This window comes from Drosophila santomea, chromosome 3R, assembly GCF_016746245.2.
Source record: "Drosophila santomea strain STO CAGO 1482 chromosome 3R, Prin_Dsan_1.1, whole genome shotgun sequence".
NCBI lineage: Eukaryota > Metazoa > Arthropoda > Insecta > Diptera > Drosophilidae > Drosophila > Drosophila santomea.
The window spans coordinates 22880288-22904596 of NC_053019.2; the positions used below are offsets into that span (position 1 = coordinate 22880288).

At 44.8% G+C, this 24309-nt stretch overlaps 1 protein-coding gene across 2 annotated transcripts in view; it reads left to right on the forward strand.

The window, feature by feature from the left end:
• The window catches only part of LOC120452470 (leucine-rich repeats and immunoglobulin-like domains protein 1), a 128876-nt gene that overhangs the window by 56005 nt on the left and 48562 nt on the right, over window positions 1-24309 (forward strand). For both annotated transcript variants that reach the window (XM_039636707.1, XM_039636708.1), the window contains exon 3: window positions 4604-5188. In XM_039636707.1, the coding sequence (XP_039492641.1) occupies window positions 4942-5188 (247 nt within the window). In that variant the 5' untranslated portion in view covers window positions 4604-4941. The remainder of the gene's footprint in view (window positions 1-4603; window positions 5189-24309) is intronic.

Here is a 24309-nt window from a genome sequence, read left to right on the forward strand (position 1 = left end):
ATCTTCTCCCCACGTACACATCGATGCTGCCACACACATATGTACATATGTTCATATCCTGGCCGTTATCCTAGCCGGGGGCGGGCAGTCCTCGATGCGATCCAGAGTGTTGCTTGCATGGAAAACAAACCGTAATCAGTTGAAGAGCCGAGTGCGCTCAAGAATTTCCACTTGCACTTGCCAACGGCCACTTGGAGCTATAAACTGTGAAGAGCTCTTCCGGCTACCAGCAGTCGGCATCCGGACACCGATGAGGATCCGGATGAGCATGAGCATGGGGATAGGGCAGCTGCCCCATCGAGTGTCCTTGAAATCGAATACAGATGCAGCAGCTGCTCTTCGTCCTGCTGCACAGAGGGAAAATCAAATTGTCTAATTCTTTGGTGGAAATCGATGGGTTGAATAAACTAAATTGATATTTTAAAGAAATAAATGAATTTCGCTTGAAAAACATTATTTATAAAATTTTTATATATTCAGTTTGAAGCCTAAGCACATTTAAAACTTCTAACTACAGCTGCTAGTTAATGTGCTCAGTGTAAGTCCGTGTTTGTGTACAAGTACCTAGTCTACTTTACTCTATGCAACTGTCGAAAAACTGTGCATAATTCGCAGAGGAAGTGCATCGACATTTATGTGTCAGGACGAGGTTGGTTTAATTAAAGTTTAACTTCAGCTGGTCGGGAGATAAATGCGATCCGGATTGTCCTGGCAACCTAGCAACCTTTGGCCCGCTTATCGAGCAGGCAAACACTTTGGTACCTTTTCGCTACTCTTGTACTGCTGTACTGTTGCTATAGATATCAGATACTGATGAATTCATCTCTGGGTCAAAAGCTTTGCGTTGTCAAAGTGTCAAAGTGTAATCATGCTTTGTGCGAAAGGCTTAAATTAAATTAATTGACGGCCACTTGAAGTAAATTAAACTGGGCCCGAAACGCGTGTATTTCAGCTGTTGTTACTGCTGTTGCCTTTTTCACGTTTTCCCTTCAGTCCTGTGGCCATTAAAGAGATTACAAAAGGGTCAAAAGGATCGCTGCGATTGCTCATAATTGCGCGACGCCTGCGGCCATCGAATGTCCTTAACTCCCGTTTCAGATTTTTTTTGTTCAGTTCCTTGTCCTTGTTGCAAAAGTGTCATTTGCGTTGACTACCGAACGAGAGAGATGGCAGATACTGTGTCAGAGCATTTGGATGGCAAACTAATTAAATTTTGCCAGCCTGAGTCGGCGTTGGCGGATATGGGTAGCCAAATTGGCGCCGCAAATTGGTAATTACCCCGGCTGAAGTGCATGTCAAACACGTAAAAAGGCAACGGAGTGCGGCAAAGAAAGCTAACGCTTTCTAGCTGCCAGCAATTGTCTCTGAACAATGTGCAATTAGCCAACGACAACTGAAACTGCAGCAGCATCTACAAATATAATTACACTGCTCATAAAAAAAAAACAAGTAATTGCTCTCATTACATGATTGAAGAGAATAATTTAGCGAGACTTGAATCATTACAATTTTCACAGAAATTAAGCTTCTGCACTATTATCGTTTTAAGATATTTTTCTGATACAGTTGAATGTTTAAGGAATTGTTCTCTCTGTACTTACACACATACAGTTGCATCCACATTCCACTGTGGCGATGACAATCAAGCAGCCACGCAAAGCAGCTGACGACGCGTGTCCTGAGTGTCCTTGTTGTCGCTGTGTGTGTGTGTGTGTGTGTATGAGCCTGTGTGCGGATAGCCTTTGGTCGCCTTGTGGGCGGGTGGGCGTGGTCAGCTGCAGTTGAGCTGCCTAATTACTTGTAAGTTGGTGAATTTGCGGCATGGCGTTTTCGGGGGCCCGGCAACTAAATTGAATTTGACGTGGCAGCAAGCGGTCAATTGCTAACGAGTCGCACCGCCATCCTGCACCACCAAATGTGGACCAGCACCGCCAGAAGGTTACACAAACGGACGGACAGACTAACGGACGGACAGACAAACGGATGACGTCGCGTGTCCGTCGTTTCCGGTTTCCTGAGCCAGCGCAACTTGCTGATTGCCGGCGTGTAATTATTTTTTAAGCACTTTGTCTGCCCGAGAAATTAGACCTAGCTAAGCCAATCTCTTTTATTTCATTTCGGTTATTTTTTTTTTTTTGTGTTGGTTCCCTTTTCTTTTTGTTGTGCATTTGAATAGCGCTGGCAGTTGAGTGGGTCCAAAAGGATCTGGCAGTGGGATTTGGCTTTTGGGTCACACACGACGGTCGGGAATCCTTGGCGCGTATATCCTCTTGTTGCTCGGATTTCATTTTTCGGTTGCTTTGTCCAATTAGCAACTGTTTCGGGGGCTACGATTTCATTTCTTTTATTGTGCTCGTTATCCTTTTTATTTTGTTTCGCTGTTGCTGTTGTTGTCGCTGTCGCGGTCTGCGCTTCGGTTTCAACTTGTGCAAATTTGATATCCTTGTTACGGCAAATTGTTGTGCAATTATTCTGGACTCGCTTCCCCGTCTGTCTGCACCCCTGCCTGCCACTTTTCAACCACCTTAATTCAAGTCGAATCTATTCGAATCGTAACGAAACGTATCGACGGTTATTTATATGCTCCACAAAACGTCACAGTGCCCCCCTCATTGTCATTGTCCTGCGCCAATATTGTCGCCCTTTCGATTATTTATGATCTTTACTTTCCAGCGAGTGCTCCCCACGGGCCTGTGGCCAAGTTTTAGTAGTCATCGTCCTCGGCTCGGTAATAAATTTATGCTTTTTTATTTCCTCCTGTCATAATTTTACCCTCAAACGCACACACACACATACTCACATATATAGAAGAGTATGCATGCTCCAAGGACGAGATGAAGGGTGGCGATAGCAAAATACTTGAGCCTTTTTTTCTTACATTCTCGAGTTCCGCCCTCTGGGTCTGCTTACCCCATTCAGGACTCTGGTCACCCCTCCACCACTCTCAGTCTGCGTAGAAATTTTCCAATTGATAAATTATTTTATGGCAAATACACAAATTTTCTCATACGCACCCGACTCTTAACTCTTTTGCGTGTGGTTCCGGTTGTTGCTTTTGTGGCCTGGTTTTTCGATTTTCATTTGGTGGCCAAGCCAGGATACTTGAACTCGTATCCTTGTGTCCTGCACATAAAAGCCGTATATTCGTATTGCTTTGGGTACGTAATATCCTTGTGTATTTTTGCGTATTTCCTGTCCAAGCTTCTTGACCATTGCTCGTCTGCTCGTCATCATCATTTTCCCCGGCTGCTCCTTTATTTTTTGCTGTCGTTTTTTTTTGGTTGTTCGGCCTGGTCCAAACACATGAAATCAATCATCTTTCTTCTGGGCCTTCTTTATCAATATTTTTTGCGATGGCTTTCATCATCAAAAATTTGTTGCTTCGCTTGTTTTTTGCTAGCTATCCTGGCTATCTGGCCACAGTCTTTTGCCGAAAGGAAAACAAATTCGAGTCGATTTATAAAGCATTTAAGTTGCTTTTCCTTTCACTTTGTGCGACGACGACGGCGACGACGGCGACGACGACTCCGGTTCCTTATAAATATGCTACATTTATTTTAATAGAATTGTTTATGAGCCCCATATTGGCATCGCCGGCATTCATTCGGCCTTATTGTACTCCATTTTGCGGGTTCCAGCCAGTGCAACTGCCAAAACATGTTAAGTATAGAGATTGTAATGGAAATGCAAAAGAAAAAAACGAAACGCTGGCGAGATTCACACACACGGGGATATGGTGGAAAAAACCGCGCCAAATCAAAGACAACAAATCCAAAATGCGCACACAATATTTTTCGGGATTATTTCAGTTGGCTTGCTGTCACTGCCAGTGGAGTGGAGTGAGCAGGAGTTAAGGGGGCCAAAGTCCTGCTCCTGTGCACTATCCTGCGGAGACTAAAAGTTCGGGCTTGGATCCAAATTTCTGTTAATTTGGCAGCTTGTCCTGCGTTGGCATTTTGTTTTTTTTGCCTGCCGGCCTGCCTGCCGTCGTTTATATTTTTTTACGCTCTGCTTGAGTTTTATTCGCCTATGGAAAAAACGTCACTGAAGACTCGAATATATACGAATGTTCGTATGTGCACTGAAAAAAGTGCGTTTTTTTCTTGTGCACATTAAAAAATTAATTTACACTTTGGTTTGGCTCAAATCAAAGCACTCATAAATGGTGGGGTGTAAAAAGTATCTAACAAATAGTTGTTGAGTTTTATGTATTTTAAATCTTTCCAGATCTTTGAGAACTGCTTAGTGCATTACCAAATCAATGCTATTTTTTGGTATGCATATATTGTTAAAGGTCCTGTTTTATTTCGAGTGTACCAGGGTATCTCGCTCTTGGTCGCCTGTATTCTGTGTGCAGATATGCAAAACGCTGTGCGCACATAAATTTTAGTGTTGGGCCACGCTTATTTGCATAGGAATTATGTATTTGGGCACGGCGGCTTAGCTGCATTACACAGGACACCCGGCATATAGATCCCTACAAACATACATACTCCACGACACACTCGCACACACACACACACACACAAAGACACGCACACACGAAGGACTCTCTGTGGTCATGCAGAAAACTAACGCATATCGTTTTCCTTGTATTTTGCAGCTATAAATTTACAAACGCCCCAGGAAAATGCATTGCAGCAAAACAAGCAATTAAAGCAGTGCAGCCCCGCAACCACGAACCGAACCTGTAGTACTGTATCCCAGTATCCTGGTAGCGTCGTATCCTGCCGCCGCCTGCTGTGCTAAAAACCTATTTTGAATAATTAAAATTCCGTAAGTGCTGCAGTCGAAGACGTCGACAAAGGCGAGTGCTTGTGCAAGTTCTGGAGCGAAGTGAAAGCAGAAGAAATCGCAGGACAACGGCAAGGAGCTACCATTGCTCGCAAAACACAATCTGCGGCCTGCAAATTCGTGTGCAGCAATGAAATAATTAATTCAATGCACCTGACTAAGTCGCCGAACAGAAGTAGCAGCAGCAGTAGCAACAGCAGCAGCACCAGCAGCAGTAGAATTGCTTACAAATTCGAGTGCCACAGCAACAGCAAGCAGAACAGCAACACCGGCAAAATGGCCGCAGAAGCGAGGACAATTAGCCAGCCAGGACATATCCGCGATCGCCGGGTGAGGAGTCTGCCCCACATCCTGCTCCTGGCCATCGCAGTGGTGTCCCTGCACTTCGAGAGCGGTAAGTTGAGAACAAGATTGATATCACTCCATTCTATGCAGCTAGTGCTGCCTACTTGGCTATCTTAAAGCTAAATGATAAATGTGTAAACATAATATTTTAGCGTGTCATATACTCAGATTCTATATGATAAATAGTCGAGGCAATCTAGCTATGCTTTGCAGTCTGTTTCTTCCTCTGTCCGTTAGTTTGTCCGTCCGTATGAGCATCGTGATCTCTGTAACTTTAAGAGCAAGTAATATATAAGCTTACCTTATATCACGCAGTTTCTTCATCACCATGCATAATTCTTGGCTTTGAAATTTGCAGCCAGCCATAATTGGCACCACTGATCCCAGGTTGGCGGGCTGGGCCCTTGGCAATTGCAAATTCAATCGCGTGCAAGAGGGCCAAGTCAATCAGCTTGCGCGGCCGCAAAGCCATTCAATTGACAAAGCCACAAATTGCGGGGCAACGGATGCATAAGTTGGGGGAAAGGGCAATGCTCGATGACGGAGCTTTGTCGGCCGGCGAATTAATCTCACGGATGAATATTTCAAAGCGAAACTTGAGCAATTAATTTCGCTAATTGCTTTTCTTCGCCACGTTTTTGTCTCAGGACCAGTCGCGGCGATTCGGCGAGTCTCAGGACTTTTTGCATTTAAATTTGCCCCGCAGTGGGTGCATTTCAAGGACTCAACTTTTGCCTGTGCATAAACTCAATCTGGCATTTATGCGAATGTCCACGGAATCAAATAAGAGTAATGACATTGCCAGCCAAAGGAGCCTGTGATCCTGGGAGCAGGAAGCAGGCACCAGGCACCAGGCAGCGTGGAGCAGTGGAGGCAGAGAAACCTTTAGCGTCTTGGGATCTGGCCGAGTTCCTTGACAGAGAATCTAGGGATGCGGCGGTGCAATGTCCTTTGGCTACTCAAACATTCCAGTGGCTATTAGTATTCATATCTTGACTGAACTAAACTGAAAGCTTAAATTCCTCTGGCCATTCGCTCCTACTACAGTTCCCCCTTCGTCCTTTTCGTCCTGCTGCAAAGGGACTGGTTTTTGGGATTCCGTTTTTATCTGCCAACGTTTGCATGAATTTTCATTTCGTGCTAGAATTGTTGAAAAAGATGCAATTAAATTTTAGGACCAGGGGTGTCGGTTGGAGAAGAGCACAAAAAATGGGAAGGAGATGTAGATGGACGTGGTCATGGACTTCGAGACGAATGCGGGAATCGAAAAACGAGTCAACTATAAAGTGCACATATATATGTATATACGTAATATCTATATAAATATATAGAGCGTGAGAGCAAAAGAAAAAAAAGAAGCTCAGCACGAATTTTCCAAGTCCCTGACAGTGTCTCAGCGAACGGACACTCGCCTGAATTTTCCTTCTGGTGCGGTTGCAGCTGCCGTCAGTGGCAAGAACGCATTATTAATTTATTTTTCAACTTGTTAGATGAATAAGCAAAGAGCAAAAATGCTCCTCTATTGCTGCTTTGCTGCTTTGAATGCATCCAAGCAAAATTTCCCAATTTAAACGTCGTCGTCGTCGTCGCCTCCTCGTCTCGTAGTCCTGGTTCGAATCCCTGAATCCTCGATGCAGTTGGCTGAACAGCAGCGGTTCATTGTCAGGTCATTTTGCATGCAGCTTTTGAGACAAAGGGTACGGGTTTAATGGTTCAGCAGAAGGGCAACGTGTCTCGACCGGACTTCAATCTGCTGTCCATCACTGTCTTCGATCGTGCTCCGCCCGGCACCACAAGGAAATAAAATCCAAAAGTGAATAATGAACCGCAAATAACTTGACTTTGTCTGCGAGCGGGTGCTTCGCTTCAGAATTTCAGTACTCACCGACTTCCGGATGTTTTTCAATTGCTGCAGGACGTTTGTCTGGCGCTTTGGCAAACTGCGAGTGTCAGTAACAATTAGTTTTGGCTTTTTGGTCTGTAGTCTGCAGTTAACAGACATCGCAGCTGCGCTCTCAAATATTTGCATTTGCGGTTGTCAGCGTGTCGAACAGCATGAAAGTCGCCTTGCTTTTTGGTTTTTATTTCGCATTTTTTCACAATTAATGAAGTGCAAAACGGTGCGGCAGATTGAGTTTGCATTTGCCAACCGCAAATCTCCTTCATCTTCATTAATGTTGAATATATATTGTGACATAAATCACACAATCAAATTATCTGCATATCCCAATCGCCTCGGGGGAAAAACCGAAACGAATCGGAACAGATTTGGATTCAGCTGTCGGACTCAACTAATCAATTTGACATAGGTAAGTTGCCGCAGTGGCAAACTTTTGGCCCCAAAACTTTGGATACTCACTTTTCAGAAAAGTTGTTTTCCACCCAGTTTACCCAGTTAGATAACACTTTGCACATATGTATTCACCGTGTGTGTGTATGAGTGTGTTTGTGCTAGTCCGTAAGTGAAATTTATTAACTGCATGGACCACAAGCCAAATGCAAATAAATCAGACATCAGGCAGTGCAAAACTTGGCTCAAACAAACGATAATAGGTGGAATGCCGGCGGCAGATGAGGCGGAAAAGTTGCCAATGCCTTTTTTGCTTTTCCGGGGCTGGGGGGAAAAAGCAAAACAAGGAAAAACCACAAAAAGGATATTGACGTGTGACGGGGAGCAGGACGACGACGAGGACGCATCGAGAGGCTCTTGAGGCCCACGCGTTGATGGCATTGCAAGACTGAATGGGACTGGGTATGGGAGTGGGAGTGGCAGTGGGTTGGCTGCTCGTTCATCAGTCCCTGGCCACCTCTTTTCCTCCCATTTCCCATTTGCCATCGCCCACCGCCCACCCCCCAACGCCCCACACTTTTCCACCAGTTTAGGTGCGGCGGTGTCAAGTATTTGCACTTGAATTGCGCGCTAAGCAAAATTTACGCGCATTTGTTTGTGCGACTCCAGAGAATTTCCTCGTCGCGTTTAAGGCTCAAGTGAAAATCGATGAGGCGATGCCTGCATGTACACGGAGAAATAATCAATCATGTTCAGGAGCCAATATTTCAGTGCGTAAAAGGTTTTTGCAACATTTCTACGAAATTTATGATTTGTGGTGGAAAGGAAGCGCTCCTTTGAATATCAAAACATGGATTTAACATATTAAGTATTCTTGAATTTAAGAACCTAATCCGTATACTCAAAATGAAAAGGAATATAGTAGTTACTTCAGCTTGCAAGTGGCTAAAAAGTCCTTTAAAACTCATGTTTAAATAGTAAAAGGAAATGTTGCGAAAAAGCAAAGTTTGTTTTTAACATTAATGCTTGGAGATTAATAATATCCTTCACATTTTTCCGTGTATCCTGCGGGACGTTGGCATTGCCGTTTTGGCCACAATGTTTTCTTTTCCGCCTCCGCTCCGCTTCGCTTGGCTTTTTATTGGTTTCCTTCGCCTTCTTTTTTTGGCTTGTTTGATTTGGCTGTTGTCCTGCTTCTGGTGTCATGAGCAAAGGAGCAGCATTTGAGCAAACAGACTAGACCTGCCAACACACATAGACACACACATGTACATATGTGGCGAGCCAGGACGAGGCACTCAAAGCCTTTAGCCCGGGCACATATTGCTTCATCTCTCTACGTGAGTCTGCCGGCAGAGGCATCAAAACTGTCGACAATATCAACGTCAACGCCATCATCTCCGCTCCAGCACCAGCACCAGCTCCAGCTCTAGATTTCGAGCTTCCCAGGTCCATATCCAACTGATTCCCAGTTTGCCAGCTTCCCATGTTCCCATCTAACCATCTCCATATCCCTCCACTTGCTCCGTCATTATGGGCTTCGGCTGCCACTTCACAAAAATGCACACAAAATCCTCAACTTTATCTCGTCAATAACTTAAGTGCCAGCCAGGGCTCTCAGTTCCTGTGGCACCCTACAGTTTTATCCTGTTATTTGGTCCCTGTGCTACACACAAAGAAATACTTACAGGACCTGCTTTTGTTCGCCACTTGATGAATAAATAATAATGTATGTTCGAGTAATGCCACTTTTCATGAAGGCTTGTTCTGAGATAAGACTAAAAGTTATTGTTAAAGCTGCTCAACAAAGTGAAATGGATAGGAGATGGTAATATAATAAATGCACATATTTTTAAAGTGATTTGACTCAATTTTATAAAGTTGTTACCCATTTTGAGTGTACCATTTTGCTGTATGTGGCTTCGATATGCCCATTTCCCTTTTGGCCACATTCGTTTATTGGTAAAAATTTGCCTCAACTTCGTTTGGCACGTACTGCGGTTGCAGTGGCAAAATGCTTGCAAATGATTATTTTATTGACAATTAAATCATAAACATAAACCCAAGCCGCACAAATCTACCAAGTGAGAGTGTTTGAGGGGTGAAAAGCTTGACATGTTGTAAGGAGTGAAATTTTATTGCCATGAATGCCAGGAGCTGACATTAGTCACAGCCGAGTTGCCCAAGCCCCCAGTGAAAGCGATTCCAGTTTATTGCAGTATTTAAGGCCAGAGATGGAATCGCACTTAAACGCAGAGCATGGGGCAATGTGCCGCTTATTGCCCATCGAGTGCATGTGTGTGTGGCAGTAGTACTCCCGAGTGTCCTTGCCACCGATGGGGAAGTGAACTTGTTGAGCGAACAAGACTTTCGGCTGTCAGCAGAGGTTATCAACCGCATTTCCAGCATAATAATCTTCAATCGAGGTGATATTAAAAAGTCAAATCTCCGGCAAATGAAGAAATTGTGTGTGTGTGTGGCCCCCGTTTAAGGTGTCTGCTAAGTTGGCTTTGAGCTGCTAAGTTGGCTCTGATTGAATTGGCAGCAGCGGAAAGCACTTTCCTGCTGCTGCAGTAGTAGCGCACCATATTTAATTTGTGTGCAAATGCTTGGCAAACGGGTTTCTAATAAAATAAAGTGACTCACCGTCTGGCTGGGCACCCTACATACTAGTTAGCTCCTTACTACGAGAGCTACGAGAACTTCATTAAAATCTCGGGCTGTTGCCCTTTCATTTTGTGCCCGGCTTTAACCGGAAAGCCATTTCATTATGGCAAAAACGGCTGGGCAATTTTAATTTGCAACGCGTTTGGCATTGGCTTTCTCAGCTTTCTCGAGCGGAGGAGCACTTCAAGCAAATTGACATGGACTTGCAGCTGGACATGGACTTGTAGCATGGACTTTTTTTTTGTCTTTTTGGGCCGCAACTAAAATATGAAAACAGCCACAACAGACAAAAGCATAGCTTAGTGCAGGTGAAACAGTGCTGCTGCCTCAGCTTCATCATCATCATTATCATCTTGGTAGTTATCACCAGGATTGGCCACAATGAGCAGGCACTGCGGGCTACTTGTGGCTGGTGCTGGCGCTGGGATCGGATTGCCCGGCTTGGGTGTTACCCAGTGTCGTCCACCGACGACATCCGACATGCTGCCAAAGGAGGTTAAAATATTTTTGCAGCTTTATCTTCAGACATTTGTCGGGCAGAAAAAAAAAGAAGAGTGGTAGGGTTGTCGTAATGCAGCGCAGGGATTTAACTGACAGTGAGTGCAGCAGGGCAGCACTCAGTCCTGCCCGTTGGGCAAACAGATGGCCTCCTTTCCTTCTCCTTTCCAGCATGCAGCGTGGAGCATGGAGCATGGAGCATGGAGCAGGGATTCCTGGTGTGGCCCATGGGATGTGGCCATTTTACGGCTGCCCTGCAGTTGGCTGGGAACCATTCAGCTGCACTTTGCCGTTGGGTGGTGGTGGGTGCTTTCCAGCAGCAGCAAATGCTTCAAATTAATTTCACCGCATGGGGAAATTGCCGGGCATTGTTTGGCACTGGCATCAGGAAGCCGTAAATCAGGATGCCGGCACAAAGAGGCCCGGATCCGGATCCGGGCAGTTGGGCGATCTCAAAATGCACGGGGTCTTTTCGTATACTCGTATATGTAAGTAAGGACCTTTCTCATTTGCCTGCTGTTTGCTCTCAACTGCGCTTATCGGCGTCTAATCTCTTTATGATAAAATGTTTATATTGGCGACAATATCAAAAGCTTCTCGGCCACACTGCTCGTGTTGGGTGGTTGGTTGGTTGGTTGGTGGTTGTTGCAATAATAAATTCAGAGTGCCACCGCAAACAGTGCGGGAAATGGAGGCCAAAGTTTCCACATTGCCATATGAAAGATAAATTTACGGATAAGAACTTTGGCCGGGCGCTGTGAAAAGCGGATTGTATGTACAAGCTAATTTAAGTTCGACGCCAGCTGTGCGTTTTGCTTGGGCTTCCACATTCACATCCTTATCCTTATCCCAGCTACCAAGTGGATGGCCGTGTCCTGGCCCCAAAGCAAAAGTTCTGGCAAAAGCTAGAGGAGCGCAGCTGTTGTCCAACCGCACCAGGCGAAGCGACTTTATTATTATTATCCCCGGCACAAAGTGGCAATGGGCCGGCTCAAGTTGGCCAGAACCAGGACCAGGAGCAGCAACAGGAGCAGGAGCAGGAGCAGGATGAAGTAGGGCCGAGTTTTCGCCGGCGACATTTGTCCAGCTGCTTCATTTCAAATTCAGGAGATACTTTTTCCATCATTACGATTCGCGAGGCGAGAAATCACAAAAGTGTGTGCCATGCGCCGCGTTGCAAGGTCCTTGTACTTTTCCATAAATTTCGCTCGCTTCAAAGGGAAATTCTCACTTTAGGACCGACGAAAAGGGCATTCGGCCTTCGGCAAAGTGTTGTCTCTTGTTTTAAAACATTCCTTTTTGTTGTTTCCTTTTTTTGTTTTTTGATCCACAGTTTCTCAGTTATTTTTCATTTTTCTTTATGCTCGCAAAGTTGCGACTGGTGGAAACTAAAGATGAAAAAATGGAAAACAAAAACATTAAAAAAAGCCAGAAAAAAAAAGAAAAACACAAAAGGCGAGCGCAAAGTTTTTCGGCCTCGCAGGCTGCTGAAGCTTCTGAAGAACTGGCGAAGTCGGACTTCGACTTTGGTTGACAGATGATAACGCTGGGGTTGGTGTTTATAATACAGATATATATGTATATATACAGATATATGTATATATAGCCAGTGGACAAGGGCGCACGCCTCATCAGCAGCTCATCAACGATGGCGTCTAAAATATCGCGTTTTTTGCTTCTTTCCATTTCTTGCCACTTTACCAGCCCATGGCAACTGCTGGGCGTCTGTGCTTAAATGACTTTAAGAATACATAACAAAGTTTTTAAATTATTTCTCAAGTTGAGGCTAAAATGAAATTATAAAGGGATTTTCGCCAGCGGACTGCAGCTGACGTCCTGCCCATTTTAGCTCTTCTCTCAGCTTATTAACATTGGAAACTCATTAATATTGTATTTTCCTCGTATTTTTAGCGCTTCCTCCACCATTTCCTCCTTCATCTGGCCCAACTCTGGCCAAGTGGTCTTAACTCGTTCATAAAAGTTTGGCAAATTTCATTGCATTAATTTAGCGCGCAGGTGTCAGCTCTCCGGTGTCAGGGTACAAACGCACAAAGTGTCAAATAAATCAAACAGTTTTGTGTCCAGCGCCTGGGTTTCCCAGGGTTTCCATCGCCATCGGGTTAGGCACGGCATTGAATCCGGTGGGCGGGGTCTGCAAGTTTAATGAGTCGTGTCCGGGCATACCCGGAGCTGATGGGTGGAGAGGATGTGCTGCGGAGCTAAGGTCCTGGACCTGGAATCGGTCACACTCCTGGGCTGCGAACAATTGCAACAGATTTGACAAATACGACGCATGTTTTATTTATTTGTCTGCCCTTCGACATGGACTGGGTACCACACACACTGAGGAAATTTTCTGTATATAAACTAGAGATATCTGTCACTCATGTGATACCCAATTTAAAATATATCCTTGCTGCACCATTTAGTTATATAACTCTTTGGTTTCCCTTATTAAAAACCACTTTTTTAAAGGTTAAAAAACAGAGATATATATTTTTCTCTGTGCCGGATTCCAAATGCCGTGTTTGGTTTACTAATTTCCTGCTGCAAATATTTACCGAGCGTCCGAGCCGGGTGACAATTGCTGCATTCGAGTGCCGTTGGCGGGAGATCTCCCCATATGGCGGCACTTCATGATATTGACATTAAGTGCAAGGCGTATTGCAACCCCTAAGCCTCCGGGCCCGATTCGCAGCCCTCACCCTCATTCTCATCCCCCTTTTCCATTCGTCTTGGTTCTGAGAGCTCAATGTCATCGTGGGCGCTGATGTGACAGGAGGGCTGTGCTGAAATGATATACGCTTCTATTGTGTGTGGAATACCCCATTCTCGCAGTCATTCTCGTTCGGTGGAAATCTGTGGAACCTCAGCACCTAAGCAAACCGCTTGGCAATCGGCGGGCCTAATGAACCATAACGCTTTATCGCCGTTTGTCGTGTCGTCGCGGGGTCCTTGTCTCTCGTCCTTGCCGCCTAAGTGTGCGATTGGGATTTAATTTGATTGCTTCGATGCCCCAGCGAGTGTGTGTGTGCGAGTGTGTATGTGTGTGTGCGAATGCGGCATTATCCTGTGATTTACTGTGTTATTCAGGCTTACTTTGTTTTACCTCTTATTGCTTATTACGATTTTCCCCACTCGAATCGGGCGTGTCTGGGCCCGGATTTATTGTTACTTTCTTTCTTTCCACTTTTTTTTCTGTTTTTTTTTTTTGCAACCCTGTGTCATGCATTAACTAGGCGATGACAAAAAACTCCAGCTAAATCCTTTCTGCATTGATTGATAAAGTGCCTTATGCGAGGATTAAGGCGACATTGATTTACTATGCCTACGGCTTACTCGCACTCTTTGTTGCAATCTTCTATGGAAGAGAAGGCTTTCTGCACATTTAAGCTAATTGCACAACAATCTGGTGTGATTCCCCTCCTGCGTGTTTGTCTCATTAAAGTTGTCCAAGGGGGGGCTGTGCACAACTTTTGACCTCAATAGAACAAAAAGTTTTTGGGGGGGTGGCACACCTGCAAGAGGTGTTACATTTTATTTAAAAACTTTGCCCGTTTCGCCAGCATAAATATTGTCAGCTCTTTGAGCATTGTTGTGTCGACCCTGGGTCATTGGATTGCGAAACCAAGTTGGTTAGGTCCAGACACAGACTTTGGTCCTTCTCTCTTTGAGTTTCGCCTCTGTTTTGTGGCAGTGTCAATTAACGCCTAAGTTGTAAACAAATTTCGCCCAGTGGCCCGCTGCACTCATAAATTGCAGTTAGAAGATGGCAGTGAAAGTTTTGCCCGAGTGGAGCCCACTGAAGCCCACTGGAGCATGCTATTCAGTTCAGGCCAGAGTCCTTAGTCCGTAGTCCTTAGTCCTTGTTCCGCAGGAAGAAACTTGGCAAGTGTTAGCCAAAGTATGCTTTAGCTAAATGCTCTTAGGTGGCAGTTGCTGTTTACTTGCGACTTGGCGTTGGCGCTGATTAATTAGCTAGAGGTCCTTGACAAATTTCAAGTTTGCACTGCAAATTGAGCGGGATTTTGTGGCAGCTAGCTTGGATCGCTCGTAGCACGTGGCGCTTATCATATTTTTCTTGTTTGCCGTGGTTGCCCAATCAGTAGCCCCTAAGCCAAAGCAAATCCACTCGCCACTTACAACTTGCCACTTGCCACTTGATCCCTCGACCAGCTATCGCTATCTCATTTATACTCTGGGCTGCAGCTTGCCACAGAAATGACCAATTAACTAAGGATGCCCTGCCTTATCCCCAGCTCAAGCAAATGGGTTTCAAGAACTTTACCCCTACTTCCAATTTCCACTCACTTTATCCTGCAAAATGGCCAGGAGTCACAAAACTTTGACACTGGCTGCGAGAATTTTAAATCAAATCGGAAGAGAGATTATATTGCAAATAATACTTATGAACTTATTATCTTGTTTGTGTTTTCTGCCACGCCCAGCAGCAGCAACAGTGGCAGCAGCAGCAGCAGCAGCAATTTTGACCCCTGAACTCAAGCTCAACATCTTTATAGATATACACAGATATACCCGCTTGGCATGCAGAACACGATTCAGCTATCCGTGCTCGCTGCGAGCTGGGATAGAAATTTAAGCCATAACTTGCCCAAGCGCAGAGTTTGGCTTCGATATTGGTCTTGGATTTTGATTTTGTTTCTGCGGATGGCCAACCAACCACCAGCCAGCCAGCCAGCCAGCCATTGTGCCAACTTGAATGTTTATACTGTGTGGCACAAAACTCCGTAAATAAATTCCAACAAAATTGTATAACAATACACCAAACGGGCCTCCAGGGCAAATACGAGCTTGTGGTACAGAAACACTCGCCAGACGAGACCATGTTCGCATATGGGCTGGGGGAGTTCTGCCCCTTTGAACCAATAGTATTTGCAAGTTGACGTGGCCATAACAACGAAATCCGGCGAAAGGGTAAGCCTGTCTGACATTTGGCAGATGGACAAACATTTCAGCAGCATTCAGCTTTAAGTTTGCGAGCGGGTCGTGGTCTCGACCCAATCTTGGGCAGAAATTATCAAAGAGCCGCTGGTAATTGGGAGTGGAGGATAGAGTTCCTGAAACAGCCGTTTCTCGCTCGCTGTGTACTTAATCCAATAAGGCAAGAACAGTTTTCTTAAGTAATTTGTTGCCCCTGCAGGACGAAAGAAGGCCCCTCCCCCCGCCCCCACACAACCAAAACGCTTTGTTGGGCCGTTTAGTCTGGCAAATAGCAAACAATTTTACTCAACTGCCCGCTTGGTCGGCCGGGGAGTTATCCACTTTTCCAGCTCGGGAACTCTTGGCATAGTTGCTTCAAGTATTTTTGCAGCCTTTGTTTGTACGTACGGCTGGCGGTTGCCATTGTTGGATGTTGGATTCGATGGGGCGGGGGTCCTGGGGATCCTGGAGGTCCTGGGGGTCCTGGGAGTCCTGTTCTATCGAGCGGTTCTATCGAAACCGCATCGCTCTGCTGCATCGAGTTCGCCTTAAAGCGAATCAAGCAAATGTCGGTTTTAATATAAAATGTTAATTGGAAAATTTGAAGCAGCAAACTTTTTCCAACTCTCATTAAGAAATTATTCAATTTTTCCGAGCTTACTTCAGCTTTTTCGCGGCATGGCAAGGGGATGGGGGTTGGAAAATTCACATAAAAGTGAAGTGCAAGAGGAAAGACAACAAATTGTTTTCAGTTATCGAAGGACTCCCCCCAACTCGCCTCGGCTCAACTCGACTTTTATTATTGCCTTTTTATTGCGTATTAATTTTGCGTGCTTAATTTGCCAGTTCGACGAGGTCGAAACGGGGCTGGGGCGTTGGCGGGGGCGTGGCTGAGGCGTAGGCGTGCTGCCACGCCCCCAATTCCTGTGTTGTCTTTCGCGCGGTTTTCCTGGGCCGCCAAGGGCTTGGCTTGTAATTGGCGTTGTTGCCCAGCCTCCTGCACTGGCGGCTGCTCATTTTAATGGCAAGAAATTGAATTTTAATTAGTAACGAGGAATCTGTTACGCATCAGTTTGTATTTAATTTAATTTCTTAATTAAAATGCGTAAGCATGTCGGCATAAAAACCAATGTCAGTCTTCCTGTTCCCTTCTTGCCTTGCAAAATATTTCCATTTTAATGTTGAGCCGAGACACAAGTGTTATGTTTTTTCTTATAATATCCTTGACTTGCCTGTCAAGCTGCCTAATTGTTGGCTTTCAATTGGTTCGGGGCGAGGGGCCTGAAAATACATTAAATATTTAGGCGAACAAGGCCAAAACTTGTTAAATTTTTAATGGAATTTAGCCTAGAACGAAGCACGAAAGGTGCCGCCATATTTATAGAAACACCCTATTTTCAGTTGCTTAGCCATGCCCAAGGACCAAGGACCAAGTGCCCAGGACCAAGGACCAAAAACGAGCTGTCTTGTGCCGACAGCGTTTTGGTCTTAAAGCTTATTTTTGCTGCCTGCTCTTCAGCGACTTGCAGTGATTTTGTGCGCCAAGGCATCCACTTATTTTTTCGAAAAAAAGGACGACGATGTCCTGGCATACTCGCCAAGTCAGCTAGTCAGCGGAAAAAATTTTTGTGCCAGCCACATACATAATACACGTTGCTTGGTGTCTGGGACAGCTGCGCTTCCTTTTGCTGCGGTCCACATAAAATGCATAAATTATATAGCGTTTATGCTGCTGGGCTGCTCCTGCGGCATTTTGCTCCTGATCCTGTTCCCCGAGTCTCCTTAGCCCAAAAACGCAAGGGCAGGGACATTCGTGTGACAGGTGAATTGTGCATTCCTTCAGCACAACCAAATTGCAGAGGGCATCCGAAAAGCAAAAGCAAAACCAAAAGCAAGAGCAAACAGCTTAGAGCCAGTTCCACGCACAACATTCAAATTAGGGTTAATTAACTTTGCTTTCTAGACACAGGCGCTTCTTGAAGTGGGTTCCTGTGATTCAGGCAGTCTGTGCGTCCTTGGAAATCAGGGGAATTTGAGATTTTGGGTACCTGAAAAGCTGGGGAGCTGGGAACCTGGGCCGCCCAAAAGCGAAAATCAGGTTATATATACCAGTGAGCACTTGCGGTTCGGTTTTTGCCCCGTTGCCTACAATTTTTGGCTCTGCAGTTAGTTTGCCGCTGGTGCTGTTCCAGCTGCAATGTGTTGCAGTTTTGTGACGCCAACTTTGTTTGCCAAACTTTTTATTGGCACATATCCTCGCTCTCCCTCTTGGGCTCACCCGCTTCCACTGCCGCCGCCGCCGTCGCCGTGTTCTGTGGCAACGAACTGGGCTAAAATTAAAATGTGCATTGTTTACGCTCTGGCTGACTCCCCAGCACCCCCGTCTCCCTCCTTTCAGTTTTTGGTAACTGGTAACAGCATTTGCATTTTCCCGCACGACGAGCGTCGCTGTTTGCTTGTATTTTTAAAGCCGCACACTTGACGCGCTCGACACCAGAGAAATAATGCGCCGAATTAAGCACTTTCTGGAAGCAAAATACTGCGCCACAAAATTGCTAACAATTTCCACATGTCCTAACTCAAGAATAATGTACTTTAATATCAAACGTATTAGCTCATAAATAGCTTATTTATTGTACAAACGGGTTTGCCGAATTGATACCACATAAAAGAAATGAACGTATTGAACTCGTAGATGTAAAAACTTTGTGCACATTTTTTTTTTCAGACATCTGGGGATAATTTTAAAATTCTACAGATTCCTATGGCCTTCAAATTAAATATTTAGCAGAAAAGATATTAATTCACTTTTCCCAGCACACATCGCATACATTAAATCGTTTATAAAAAGTGTAAAGCTCTATAGAATCATATTACCGGTTAGGCAAATGGTTTTTTCATGGCACATAAATATTATGCGTTGCTACAAATTACTATTTAAACGTTTTAAACTGATGGGATTATTGGCATTTTTTCCCTGTGCACTCCACCAAGTGGATGATACGCACAAAACACACTGTCAATGCTTCCTATATATATATAGTATGTTTCAAATATATAGATATATATATCTCATCGCTGACAGTGAACAATTTGTGCCAGCATTAGTCGCGTGCCCCGATAGCGAATTATACTCTTGAGCGTCATTTAACAGAGAAGACGATAAATTAAATTACCCGGCCACCAGCAACGACAGCCAACAAATTTGGACTTTCCTTCTGCGGCGAGGCCTCGGTGCTTAACCGCTTTTCGTCCTTAAATCCACCCCCTCCCCCCCACTACCCGATTCGCTCGAAGTTTGGGGGCCAAAGTCATAAGTAAGATCTACACACTTGATAAGAGCTGGAACTCAACATCCGAGACGAGCGTTTCTGAAACACTAACTCACACAAATAGACACGTACAACGGGGCAGCCTTTCTTTCACATTCCTCTCCTTTCCTTTCGCTTCCTTTCATTTGCTCCACTCACTCACACACTCCCACACTCACCCACACTCACCCACACACACAGACATGCACACACGTAACATGGACACACATCCGGCAGCATTTCCGCTTTATTTTTGGCACTGACTGCCAACGTATTCCAATTCATTTGTTTTCCCTCCGCCTTTTAACTGCCGCCTTCGCAGGCACTTGGCATTTAAAGGACCTGCATGGCTTGGCCTGGCCTGGCATAAAAAATTTATAACTTCGATTATTTCCTCTTGCACTAAATACTAATAAATTAAATTGTTTTTTATTTCTCAATAAATTTTTATTATTTTGCTACTTGTATACTTCATTTCATGGGATCGAATGGAATGGAAGGTGTCGATTTAATGGCCCAGACGCGTTTGATTCGACCCAGAACCGCCTTCGAGCCGCCCATTTTGTTAGCTCTCTCTCTCTGGCACTCGTTTCGCCGCTCGTTTCAGGGATTTAAGGTCAATTTTTGATTTCCGCTCTCAAATTGCTCAACGCACACGCATCCGCATCCTATTTGCACTCACACTCACAAAGCTGGGTTGTAAATGTGTGTATCTGTATCTGTATCTGGATCTGAATCCGAATCGGGCTGTGAATATCTGAAAGTCGAGAATGTGGAATGTGACTGCGAGTGTGTGTGTGAGTGAGTGAGTGTGAGTGTATGGGTGGATGGGTGGCTGTTCCGAGCGGTGAAACTTTGATTTGTTTTTCGTGCTTCATTTGATTCGAGTTGAACTGCTCGTAGTTTTTCGGACGAGGGCCGTTTAATGAGTTGACGCTTTGAATATGAAAAGTTGCCCGGACCTCTTTCCACTTTGGCCTTAAGCATTTTGGGAATTTATTGCGCCGGTTTTAGTGTGATTGCTAATTTGTAATTTACGCAGTCAGGCCACATCCGTTTGCTTTTACTACTGCCAAAAAACATTCGCAGTTACTCCTGACGGTCAGGAATTTCATGGGGCAAGAGTTTTCGGGCCTCTCACTTCGAATGGCCGTAAGTGATTCATTTGACGCGCCACTATTAAAGCTCGAAGCTACTCGAAGCTCCTGGGCTTGTTGCACGTAGGTCATCAGCAAATAATAAACATAAACAGTTTATTGTCGGCGCTCTGGCCAATAAAACCCGGGAATGGACCTCATAAAATTACGCACTGAGGCTCAAGTGCAGGGCATTAAATCAGCACCCCGGTTTTGCTGGCTTAGCTCTGGACACTTGTCTTGTCTGACCTGGAACTCTGACCTCCACCTCCTGCTCCTTTGTTTTTGGCATTTGTAGGTACTTTACTTGGAATAGGCGATCAATTGGTCTGCTTCCTTGGCAGCTGGCAAACTAGCAAATAAGCTCAAACACGCGCCGAAGCAGCTGGCATTCATTTTTCATTTCGATTTGCATAAGTCGGGAATGGTTTTGCCATTAAGTTTTAAGTCCCCCATTCTCCTAGCTTTTTTTTTTTTGTTTCTCCTTATAAATTTTGCAAAACGTTCGCTACAAAATTTCACGCTGTTTACACAGTGAAGTATGCATAAAAGTGACGCTTATGAACAAGTTGACAGCGTGGGGCTGTTTCGCTCCCCAGAGTTGGTTTTAAAAGTCGTAAACATGCACAACTAACAGATTTATTTATATGCGGCATAAAAATGCACGAAGCCAGCAAACAGCAAAATGCGTCAGCAGCAGCAAAATCGGGTCGGAAAAAAAAAAAAAATCAGCAACAGCAGTTGAAACACAAAGGCTTCCATTTTTCCCAACAGCGAAAGCCAGTGAAACGAAGCGAAACGAAACACTCGCGTATAATAAAATTGGCTGTGAAAGTGTTTCAGGCAACAGGGATAAAAACGTAATCCGCGTCGAGTAAAAGCCAAATGACTAACAGAAATGGGAAAAAGCGAAGCGTGCTGGGTGGGAGGTGCTATATGTGCCCCCAAGTCTCCCGGGAGGCACAGCTCCTCCAGCTCCAACTCTTACTCCAACTCCGACGGTGACTCCTTCTCGTTTTTCATGAGTTTTCCCATCGTTCTTTTCCCCGTTGTCATTGGCAGTCTGTGAGTGGGCTACAAAAATCTTAAACTGACTTAAAAAGCATAAAATACCAGCCAGCCAGCGAACAGCGAACAGCGAACAACGAACAGCGAACAGCCAGTAGACGAACGACATCTTGGCGGGCATGTCAAACGGCTTGGCAGAATTTAAAGCTCGGTCTCCGCCACCAAACCAAACCAAACCAAACCAAACCAAACCAAGCCACCCACCCACCAAAAGACCAACCCACCAACCCACCAAGCCACCATGTACCCAACCACCCTTCCATACGGCACCACCCTTGTTGGCGCTGTTAACTTAATGGTGACAAGTGTCAAAACAGGCAACTGCGAACACTCCAAACCCCGCGGGCCAGAAGGAACCCTACTATGTACTTCGATTGCCTCTCGCCTTTTCGCCACATTGGTTAAATCGCCCTAAATCGCACATTTCAATCTTTTTAACGAACCTTATCGATATGCGCCGGGAATAGGCCACCGCCACGCAATATGCTAATGAGATAATTTTTGGGTTCCTGAGTTCTCCGAAGGCAAAGCAGCTGGCACGAATGGCGAAATCCCTGGCAAAACCGAGTTTCTGGCTAATGGATTTTTGCATGCCCAATAAGGGCGTTTCGGAAAAGCAAAAAAAATAAAACAAGTAACTGAAAATTCAATGCATAGATCATCTGGATGGCATAAACTATGGAATATCATGAAAAACCGGTATACTCGTATGTTGTGCCTGTAAACACGCACATATGGCGGCGGCGGTAGTTCGATGTCCTGTGTCCCGAACCAAACTGAACGGAACGCAACTAACAATTTTTACTGCTGCAAATTTACGACACAAGGCAAACAATTCGCCAAATGAAATTCCTGCGGAAAAGCATATGACAAAAAAAAAACAAACGCACAAAAAAATGTAGCAAAAATAAGAAAACATACATATATTCGTATGCGGATATAGGATGGGCGATCACTAAGAATGGTGGGCGGGTGCAGATGTTATTGTAATTTATGCATACACACTTTTGTTCTATAAATTCCATTACGCTTTTTTCCCACCCATATTTATTTTATAAATTGTGGCGAAATGTGCAAAATGATTTGAAGCCGTAAAATGTCCGGCCGGCCTGAAAGGTCCATAAAAATATATCACACAAAATATATACGGGTATAGTATAATATTTGTGTTGCATTTTGCTGAGTTTGAGAATGGGGGGGAAAAATGAGAAAAGCTCAATTGCTTTTTCAACCCTAGCCTGGATCGCTGGCAAATTGATTGAACAGGGAATAATGCAAGTGAAACGTGAAATGGTCGCTTTATTGCATTAGCAGCAGTTCGCCAGGACATTCGATGGCAGCGAGCGCTCGTCATCTTTGCCATCATCTTTAGAGTCATTAACATTGCCAGTCATCCATGGCCAGCGTGCATTACTCCTCGGTCCCTAAAGCCCCCCAGTCCTACAGCCACCGAGCCTGGATCCTTCATACGTATATCCATCGACATCTGCGGTAAGTGGCACACTACCTTCCCCTCCCCGCTCGAACTCCACTTTTGTGGCCAACTAATGAGACTTTGCTGTTCGAGCGCGTGCAGACAGGAAACGGTCCTTTGTAATTGCCATATGTGGTAATGGTCGTAATTGGTTTTCCTTTTAGAGATTTAGTGACTTTTGTATTGGCCATCGTACGTCGCACACTTACACACACACACACCCAGACACACACATAGCAAGAAACTCTGGCTGAGTTTCATTAAATCTTGGCGAGTCTTAAATGTCGCTCGCTCGGTGACAAACAGGGAATTCGTTTTAGCCATTAGCCAGCGGGCTAACAAGTTAACAAGCGCCAAAGTCGCCAAGTCTAACACGTGACTTCGTGTCATTTTGCTGAAATTTGGCGACTGAGCTGAAGGAAAAGGTCGCTGCCAGGAGCATTCTGCAGCTCCACGTCTGTCGATATTTATATGGCCGAAAGTGTCGTGCGCTATTTTGCCCCCAACTCGGTAATTAGATGAATTATGAAAGTTTGGTGGAGGGGGAAGCCGGGTCGCCATATGGGAATGCGTGGGGGAATGCGGCATTCTCTTTTCTGTGTCAAGGTTTCACAAGTACAAGCATCCCGACACACGAGCACGGACACGCACACACACACGCACCCGCATTCCATTGTGCTGACGGAAACGGAAGCATTTGCATTCAACTTCACAGAGCGCCCAAAAGTATGCCATGCAAACGTGGCTCTGGCTTCCTTGGAACGCTTTTGCCTTCCTTCGCTTTCTCTCTGTCTCTCGCTCTGTCGCTGTCTCCTTTTTTCGTCCTTTCTCCCTTGGCTTGTTGTGTTTTTAGGCTTTGTGCGGTGAGCAGGACTCTTAAAGGCATGTCCTTGCCCTGCCCTGCAATTCACAATTCACAATTTAATTTTTAATTGAATTTTATTTTCTTTTATTGCCTAGAACGTAATTGTTTCTTGACAGTGTCCTCGACTGCTCAGTGCGATTAAATTAATTGCCAAACTTGGTGTAGAAAAACAAAAATTAATGCATGAAATATGCTACTTCAACAAATTTGTCGGAAGCCCCCAACAAGCGCACCAAGAAATTGAATTATAAGAGCACTCCAACAAGCAATGTGTATATACGTATATATATATATTTTAAGAAATGCAGAAGGAATTTCGGAGACGTCTACAAGCATTTTTGACTTTATTCCGTACAATTTGTACAACCAACTGCTTCGAGTGCCTGTTTTTGGGCTATGTCCTTGCCTTCTTGCCATCTAGCCATCGTCATCATGACGATCATTGTACTCTGTTAGGCGAAATCTAATAAAATTCAATAGAATTAATTTAATTTCAAGTCTTTGCCTGTGCGAAATTCAAGTGCAGAGGTCAGAGGCAAAGCTGCCTGCGTGCATAAGTATCTATGTCTGCTCGACTTATAAATACAAAAAAAAAATACAAGAAAATAGGAGGCAAGTAAAATAGCAGCAGAAGGATATCCCGATGTGAAAAACAATACAAAGCGGCGGCTTGAGAGTAATTTGCTGCGGTGCTGGTGGAAAAAGGAACCTGTAGGCGCTTACCATTCCCATAGACCAAAGTGGGCAAAGGCGGTTAACACACACACACACACAGGCAGACACACACACACACACAGAGGCAGACACACACATGCTTAGCAATCGCCATTGTCTGGTGAGTATACGGTTTGGCTTGGGGTTTTTGTGTCTGAGCCGGCAAAAAGCGTAAAAGCAAATTGAAAATTTAACCTCAGGTTAAA